We start from the raw sequence: 9190 nt of genomic DNA, 5'->3' as shown, positions 1-9190 counted from the left end.
TTCCTTTGAACTGCTCGGAGCCCGTCATATCTCACACATCCATATTATTATAAAAACTGCCAAATTTAGTCTTAAGGAAAACAGCAGTTGATTATCAAATTGTATTCAAGTTATTTCAATTGCATTCTGCTCTTTATCTGGCTTAATCTCCCCTTTTGTTTTAAATTCTGCTATTTCTTGATACTTATATTGAGTTTCTGAATATACCTCTGAACTGGAGGTAGAGCAGTCATAACAAATGTTATCACAAAAACTTATTTGGCCATATATCTCAAATATCTCCAGTGAATATTTCACAAGCTAACTTTGAACGATTGTGACAACACTATTTTAATACATGTAATATACAAACACAAGTCAGTTAGGATTAAGACTTTCTGTATTAACATAGGAGGCATATATTTCAGACATAGATTCCAACCCACAGCATTAGAAATAGTAAACCAAATCCCATGAACAGTGAAGCGACAAATGCAATAAACAATTCTTTTGACAGTTCCCTGGTGATCTTGGTGCTTGTTACTTCATAGACAAAGAACCATGCAGTAAAGAATGTTCCAATCATCAGCAGCAGAACTGATAGATGAGGATAAACGGCAGGGTTGACTGGTGAAACGTAACGACTCATAGACTCCACGCTAATCTGTAAGTTCCATGAAACACAGTTTATTGAAACTCATTATGAAATGCCAATATATTTAAATACCATTTTGGTGTTCTACTGGTTACGTTTTTTAAACGAAAATTAAATCACAATTTGTTTTTAGTCACCAAAACAAGTTGACTACGTTTCTTTTAAGAAAATAGCAAGAGAACAACAAAGCCGGCTATACACACTGTACAACTCCACAGGAGACGTCAAATCTTCGTTTGACGCGTGTACAAGGTGCGTTACTCAGGGTTGCAGTTGCGACATACTGATTAAAATTTATTGTAATTTATTTCGTCTACTAGTATTTACTTGTTATTCAATTAACTTAAAACAATCTAGTAAGCATAAATTATATTCTGAATTTTAATATTTTTATTATTACGAATCTGCAACATTGTAGATAATTGTAAGAGGGAAATGACTGACGAATTCTTGAAGACTTCTGCTTTTGGGTTCCCATTCTAGATTAATTTGAATTTCCAAACGAAAGAATCACGCTCTTCAACACACAATTAGTCTATACCAATCATATTATGGAAAATAGGCGACCGCCGAAACCAAGAAGGCTTAGGGGAACCGTCGCGAATGCATTTGCCAATAAATTCGCTTTGGGATTCTTAGGAGCTGCTACTGTGATCGGTCTTGCAATACAGTAAATTTTCAATATATTAATTACCCGTTTCCAAAATGTATTAAATTGCTCAAATTACTTAGTTTCTTCGGCAAGAATCATCTTTCCTCCAATTTAGTGAAACACGGACTTAATACTACTGGAGTAGTACAAACTCCAAGAAAGCCATTCAGCTCCTCCTCGGCAGTTTTTAACCAATCACAGAAGGAATGAGATGGTCCAACCCAGAAAACAGATATAGTAGCAATAGAAATATGATCTTATTGAATGTGAGAGATTGTAGTTATATGTGTATTCTTTGTTAACTACAATAAAGGCCTTCACTTTTGAACTTGAAAATGCTACCAACAAAGAAGTTACTGAAGCTTTCCAGAAACCAGAGCCATAAGCTTGCAAAGTCAGATGCACCTTTGGATGACAGTCTGGATGATTTTCTTGTAACACGCCCACTGAGAACAGAGAGGTAAAAAAATATATGTATGTATAGAATTTGTTAACAGAAAAACATAAATCAATTCAAATTTTCAAGGAAAATAAATAAAGACAAAAGTGAACCAGTTTCAAAATGCACTGGACAACAACAAACTAAACTTATCACAAATAAAATTGACTTAACTCCCAGTGGAAGTGAATTAGTGAAAACAGAAGAATCTCAAGTTGGGTTTCAATGTCCTCAGTGCAAGAAAACTGTATTCAGTGTCTCTGAGAAAAGTGAACGGTGTAGTTTTTGTAAACATTCTGCCCTAAGCGAGAGCAGAGGAGCATTGTTTGAAGATCGCCAACATGAACAGCTTATTGAACCACTCTCTCCAAAACTGCCAGATAAACAGTTGAAACGCAGAATTCCTGCTGAAAAAAGACCAGTTCGTCGAAAAGCGGCTGATCCAAGCGATCTTTCTCTCGCGATTGCTTTGTCCGAATCCCTACAGTCAGCGAACGAAAATGCCAGAAAACTAGAAGAAGAATTGTTGATTACAGTACAATATTTACGACAGCCTTTTTTTTAGCTGTGTCAATTGAGTAACCATATTTTATATTTTTTTTCTTTAGGGAAACATGACGGAAGTCATCGCTGAGCTGCGAAATGATGAACAACAAGGAACAGGGACCATTCTGAGTCATGTTCTTTCTATACCAGCAATTGTTCCTACATTAACCAAAGTGAAACGAAAAGCCAAAGCAGCCACAAAGAGAGAACCGACACACTACACACTATCTCTCCGTTCTCATGCCGAACGTGAACGTTTAATTGCTGATAGAGCTGCGTCAGTGCTAAACCAAGAGCCGGATGACCCAGTGAAGCCTCCTAAAGCGGTTTTCACTCATCCTCTGCCTATCTCAGAATATATCCAGAAATTTTCAGAAGATAAAAGATCTTTGTGGAAACGTTCTTCGCTGCAAAATGATCCTACAGCCGACCAGTCCGGGGTCTTCTATGTTGATGCTCTTCGTTCAGTGATTAGTCCATCGGGAAAAAAATGTGGTTATTCTAACATTCTGCTTCACGTGTCACAATTGCCAGGGCGAAATTCTTCTCAGGTAAAGCTACTCGGCATAGCTCGCCAATAGAAATTTCAATAATTTATTATTACTTGAACATACACTTTTCGTTTTTCTAGAGGGAGTCAATACCAAGTACTCAAATGATTTTAGAGGAATTGGCTTCTGCAGCAGAAGGAGGTTTCATTGATAACCCCAATCCTACACAAAATGGTAGCGATTCATCTGGATTACCATCTGCGTTGGCAAAACTTAAGGACGACTGGTCTCAGTTAGTGAATAATCCACTTATGAGTGATGTGACTGTCCGGGCCAAAAACGGAAACATTAGTGCTCATCGCCTGGTGTTTGCAGTTCGTTTCCCAAGCATACTCGACAGTATTTTTAGCAAACGAAAGGATGCAGGCGAAACATTCATCCTTGACTGGTCATCATACTCAGCTTCATCTGTCCTTAGAGTTCTGCATTTTATTTACACGGCGTCTTACGAGCATGACGAAGAAGATGTGTTACATGTACGCCGTATTGCCCGTCGTCATAATATCAGTGATCTTATCGATTTACTCCCACATCAATATGAAAGTGACCATGAGACTAGCGACGAGGAAGAAGAAGATTCCATGAAGCTGAATACATCAGTCAATGCCAGTCCAGTTTCTTCAAAAGAAACATGTCTTGATAGGGTTTCAGAATCATCCAACATACAAAAGTCTTTGCGGTTTTCAAGTGCCAACGAAAATGAGAAAAAAGAGATACAAGTAAACAATAGTGAACATTCGCCTTGTGGTTTCGGGTCAAAATCTCTGGCACTGTCCGAAGACGGTCTGCAAACTCTTCACAGCGAGTACGAAGAACTTTCTGTCCTACAGCAGAAAACAGCTAATGCATCTGAAACAGGCAAGAATACTAGAAACAGCCCATCTAAAGAAGTTGCAATTGTCCGTTTATCAAGCGGTCACCACCAAGTGGAAAGGACCCTTACCTCAGCCATTGACATGGAAATGAGTAGCAATGCCACGAGCCGAATTGTGCCATTGTCTCCCGACATGTTTCACGAAACCCTCGGGCATTCAGATGAGGAGCCGAATTCTTCTGATGAAGTCGTCGATTTAACACAAGAAACAGATTCGGATCGACAGAGCAATCGATCTTCCTCTCCTCACGCTGGTTCTTGTGAAAAGAATAACAACTCTCCTAACAAAACAGATGTCTCAATGGCGGAATGTTCCTTGACTCTCGCTCCGAACTCGTCTTTAGTTAAAAATCCAAAAAATTCTTCCCTGCAAAATTCTTTGTTGGACGATTTGGTGGGGTCGTGTTCGCGAGCTAATCCTTCGTCCTTTATCAACGATTCGGTTTCATCATGGAATTGTTATGGTGGTGAAGTGGAGGACGTATTACACAATTATCCTAGTCCCGTGGCCCCAACGATTTCCTCTCCTTGTTTGGCAGTAGCTGAAGTTGAAGCAAAAAAATCGAACAATCAATATGATGAGTTTCCTGACGAGCTCGATTCCATATTCGGACAGCTACTTGACGTGGAACCATCACCCAAACATACAGTAGTATCATTAGCCATACCATGCAGCGCAGATGGCGTGGCCGCTGATGTCAATACTCCTGAAGGACCCCGTCAAGCTAAAAAACGCAAAATGGATGTTACTCCGCTTCCAGACTACCGATCGATGGAAACACCTCTTCTCAAGGTATGACACACACGCCATCTTGTAATTCTATTGATCCTGGAAATTTAATTCGGTATCATCCCTCGGTTTTATCCTTTTCTCTTTGTTTCTTTTTGTAGCAAGAGTTGGTTAAGTATGGGCTGAAGCCACTCAAACGATCAAATGCGGTGAAACTTCTTCATCACATCTACGAGGAACTTCACCCATTTGTAACGGATTCTGAAAGCAGTTTTCAGGACACTCCGGAGAGGCAAACAACTCGAGAGTCCCGACGAACGCATCATCCTGCCTGTGTTCCTCCAAGTCCTTCGAAAAGTATACGTGATAGCACAAGTTGCGATGAAAGCGGACACTCTCAAGAGGATGAAGAAAGTATGATTGTTATGGAATTGGACCGAGAAATACCTGATAGCCAGTTAGGCAGTCCAGGACGGTCTGTCCCACTAAAGGATCGCATGAAAATCTTTTTCAAAAAGCGTCCAGATATTCACAAGTTGGTTCTAACGTACGAGCCCATTTCCTTTGAATATCTGTTTGCGGAAATTCGCAAGGAGCGCATACGTTGTAAGGCTCAAGAGTTACTAGACTGGCTAGACGAAGAGGTATAAAATGTTTGTGTTTTACTTCAAAAATTAAAATTAAAATGATGTATCCTTGTTGTTGTTTTTTAGTGTATTACATGTCGAATGAAAAGTAGAAACCGAAATCGTCCTACCAACGGAGAAGACGAAGCACTAGTCCCAAAATTAACCCCCCCAAAAAAAGTGGCGACTGCACCTACCAGACCAGCTCAAAAGGCACGTCGAGGAGTAGTAAAGAAACTTTTATAGCTTAGTTTCGTTCTTGTTTTAGGTGTACTTTTGTATTGGATATTTTGTTGTGCTTGCTGATTCGCGTTGAATTAAAAACAAATGCGTTTTAAGTGGATTTTTTTTTGGATTTTGTACTGTTATGTATGTACAAATCTCACTACAATGTTTTTATGTATATGTAACAGCTGGTTGAAATTGACACTCAATGAAAAAGTGAAAGAAAAAAAAAGAAATTGTGAAAAAAAAACAGCGGGTTGAGGAGAAAATCCTAGGTGGTACGATTATCTACAGATGTCATGTGATGTATGTGTTCTCAGAAGTTCAACAACGCAAAAAAACAGAAAAAAAAAATAATAAAGAATAAATTGGCGAGCTGGTACTGTTCAAAAAGACGAAGGTATACTTCACATTATAGACAGTGACGACTCAAGAAAGACAAAGGAATGGAACACGAAGAACGGCTAGAACATATCGACTGCTTGACGTGTATCAAGTTGACGATGACAACAGCGAGGCAACTCGAGTTTTAGTGGGAAATGATCTGGATTTCACGTTTGAAATTAGATTATCCCAATTATTGTTTCCACACATATAAGGTGGCTGACACACACACAAAAAAAACAAGTTTAAAAAACGAGGAGTTTCAAATCAGCACTATCGAGGAAAGAGATACTTTCTTCGTTTCCCTAGGACAACTTGGGACTTCAGAGGCGACTTCCAGACGATTTGGATTTGGTTCCCTTTTTTGTGGGTGACTTGCTCTTCTTACTAACAGGTGTACTGGAAGATACGGCAACCTCGCCATCAGGCGTTCGATCATTCACTTGGATCACCACGCGATTCGGATCTTCCAAAGAAGACATGTTGAGGCTGGTAGGCGAGACACCATTGCCGACCGTTGATCCGTTTAACACCGATGGAAATTCAAATGACGTATCGTCTCTGTAGGGCACGTAAATCCGAACGCGATCAGGAGACACAGTATGGTCTTGATTCATCCGTCCTTCTGGCGATTTTGAGGTTCGAAAGATCGTCTGCTCTCTCGTTTCTGACCGTGAAGAAGTCTGTTAGATAACCGTAAAAGTAACATGCCACAATCATTAAAGACCCAAGTTGTTTGAATAAAAAAAAGAAAAAAAAATTACCTTGGACACTGACTCATTAAAAACACTATTTTGGAATGAATTGCTGAAAAGTGGTGGTGGAGCTGGGTAAGTAGGAGTTTCAAGCGAAGTTGTAGGCGTGGTCTCTGACGAAGGAAGAATTGGGTAGCTCGGTGTTTGTGGTGACGACAATGACGATGCAGTAGGTGTGGGGTAAGGTGGCGGTAGGATGAAAACGTCTTCGCCAGCTCGCGACCGATGAACAACGGCGAATTCTGTGAGAGTGGTAGGTGAACCTTGGGCTTTTCCTTCTCGATCGACGGAAATGACACTATTCCTTCCAACAGAACCCATATCGTCCTCGTCGTTGTCATTATACAAGTAACGCTGTGACGCTGTGACGGAGAGGGTGCTAATGTCTGCCGCAGAGGTGGCACTTGTTCCAGCCAAAGAACTCCGGCAACTGCGTTGTAAACCGGAACTGACGTCATCGATGCTTGGGTCAAATGAGACGTCATCAATAGATAGATAAGATCCTGGCTGATGAGACCTCGACTAAAAAACATCGCAAACCAGTTAACACAAAATCAGTGGGGACTTTCAAATAGGATTGCCAACCTGTAATTCCATTCGGGCAACCACAGCTGCTCGAGCCACACGTTCCTCGTCGGAGAACTCGGCCCGCCGTCGACCGATTGAAACGTCAACAGACGGAGTCACGAAGGCTCCAAATGGATTCTGAGCCAGTTCACTAGTAGGGATCTGTTTGGGGCTCTGGTCCAATTTCGCTCGTCGAAGCTCCTCCATGCATTTCTCTACACTTTCGACGACCATATTATCGGGGTAGCCGAAATTTTGAGACAGATGTATCTGCAGAAATTCAACAATCTCCTCCATCCCCATTCGACTCAGCGATCGTCGATGCAATTTCAAGAGGCCGTATGACATGGTTAAGAGCAAATTTTCGCCCTCAAACAGATAAATATCCCATAATCGTATAGCCAGAGAAAAAGGAACCTAGAAGAGAGATAAATTTCGAATCATATTACTGAGAAAAAATACACTAGATTTCGCATTGGTTAAATCGCCTTTCTCACTGGTTAGGCGGAACCCATACGACAAAGTGTCAGGGCACATAATGTGAAAATGAAACCATGGTGTAGTATTTCAGTGTGGGCGTATGTCGGTAATCTTTCGAATAACCTCTGAAGGGTTTCAGATGAGCTAAACTTACTCTATCAAGAAAGCACTGGAAAAACCATTTCAAGGTGTAAAGACCAGCATCGATATTTTGCCGATCAAAATGCTTCTTTAGTTTGGGCAGAAATTTGGCAAATATTTTATCATGCTGTTGTTGGAAGCGAAGCAATTTCGGAAAACCGGGAATGAAAAAACCTAATAAGGAACAATGAAAAGTTAAGTTTTAGTTTAATTGAAGAAAATAAAAGTCTTGACTGACCATGCATTGCCCATTTCGGGTCAGCCATTAGATTGCTAAGACCCCAAAATGCGTCTTCTTCGTTGAGGTACATTAATAACAACGCAGCAATTTGTGACATTCCTTGGCAATAACCTACGGAAATGGTTACTGTTTATGAACGCTGGGAAATTGGAATAATGCCATGGTATACCTATTTCCGAATTGTACACAGAATAGGCCCCTAATACATGGAAGAGAGCCTGCTGCTTTAATCCATAGCGTTCGCGAAACATAAGATGATCCCGGTATGTTCTATTAACGTCGAGGTCTATCTGACGTAGGTCTGGTGACCACAACCGAGCTAATTTCCGCATTTCCTTTTTAAGATGAAAAATGAAAGCTAATGTAATGACTGATACTTGTCACAAAAAAATCCATATTGCATTTAAGTATGAAGAATGAGAAGATGATTAGTTATCAAAAGAAAAAAAAAACAAGTTACCTCATATTTCCCTATTTGTTCTTCCTTTGTTTTCTTGATATGTAATAATCGTGACCAAACTTCTCCTCTAACTGCATCAGGAACCCCTTTGTACAGCCGTTTTTTCAACTTGCCACTTTTCATGTCCTTGTCCCAGACTTTCGTAGAATTTGGGTGTAGCATCTTGGACCATTTTTTTAACCGACTATTTTCTAGCTCTTTATCCCTAACTTCTACTCGTTGACTGGCAGGCAATCGCTTATCACTGAAGAGGTAGTAAGGAAAAAAAATTAGCTTAGAAGATTCAAATGTATGCATTAAACACTTACTGTATGAAACCGTATCTATCCGTGACATGATATATTTCAAAACCAGGATCCTCCCACGGATCTATCTGTTCTGCGTTTTCTCGGCCGCGATCATATTTGTTGACGATGGCTGCTCGTTCTTCGGCCGCTTTAACCAGTAATTCCTCTTCCGTCATGTTCTTAACATTTTAAACACCGGCACTGATCTAAATTTTCTTAGGGAAAACCACTTCAATAACGAATAATAATATTGAGGACACGGTCCGATAACTCCTTCTCTTTCAAACGCAGTTTTTTTCTTTTTCCTTTTCCTTTTTTCCCCTTTTTTTTTCACTTGTGCTTTGACAGCAGCTAGAAGGTATAGGCTAAACCTTCTTCACTCAATTGCACGAACCGGTCAAAGTCTTTCATGCGTTTTAACGTATCCTCAAACTTCTGACATTCTTCGATACATTTTAGATTACAGAGAAATGCACCAAATATCTCGTGGATTTCTCATAATTCCTTGGAATCTTTGAAGGTTTTTTGGCTAAAAGTCCAAAGTTCTCGCCCACTGTATTTTTCCGTGTGTAGCTACCGCTACACTTCCCTATAGTGA

General features: G+C 40.2%; 2 protein-coding genes across 2 annotated transcripts; one reads left to right on the top strand and one right to left on the bottom strand.

Moving 5' to 3' along the window:
- The first annotated feature begins 1382 nt into the window (after positions 1-1382).
- LOC116930953 lies at positions 1383-5652 on the top strand. Its single transcript, XM_045177819.1, has 7 exons — positions 1383-1523; positions 1600-1746; positions 1813-2260; positions 2334-2822; positions 2903-4489; positions 4588-5070; positions 5140-5652. The coding sequence occupies exons 2-7, from the start codon at positions 1622-1624 to the stop codon at positions 5296-5298; spliced, it is 3291 nt and encodes a 1096-aa protein (XP_045033754.1). The 5' UTR covers positions 1383-1523; positions 1600-1621; the 3' UTR covers positions 5299-5652.
- Positions 5653-5657: 5 nt separating this feature from the next.
- On the bottom strand, positions 5658-9157 carry LOC116930963 (USP6 N-terminal-like protein). Its single transcript, XM_032938424.2, has 8 exons — positions 8614-9157; positions 8306-8549; positions 8015-8180; positions 7843-7956; positions 7618-7778; positions 7002-7400; positions 6426-6938; positions 5658-6344 (listed from the first exon to the last, which is right to left on the bottom strand). Exons 1-8 carry the CDS (start codon positions 8766-8768, stop codon positions 5985-5987), a joined length of 2112 nt encoding a protein of 703 aa, XP_032794315.2. The 5' UTR covers positions 8769-9157; the 3' UTR covers positions 5658-5984.
- Positions 9158-9190: the final 33 nt, after the last annotated feature.

Source organism: Daphnia magna, linkage group LG1, assembly GCF_020631705.1.
Source record: "Daphnia magna isolate NIES linkage group LG1, ASM2063170v1.1, whole genome shotgun sequence".
In the NCBI taxonomy this organism is placed as follows: Eukaryota; Metazoa; Arthropoda; class Branchiopoda; order Diplostraca; family Daphniidae; genus Daphnia; species Daphnia magna.
This window is presented reverse-complemented; position numbering and strand designations above follow the sequence as displayed.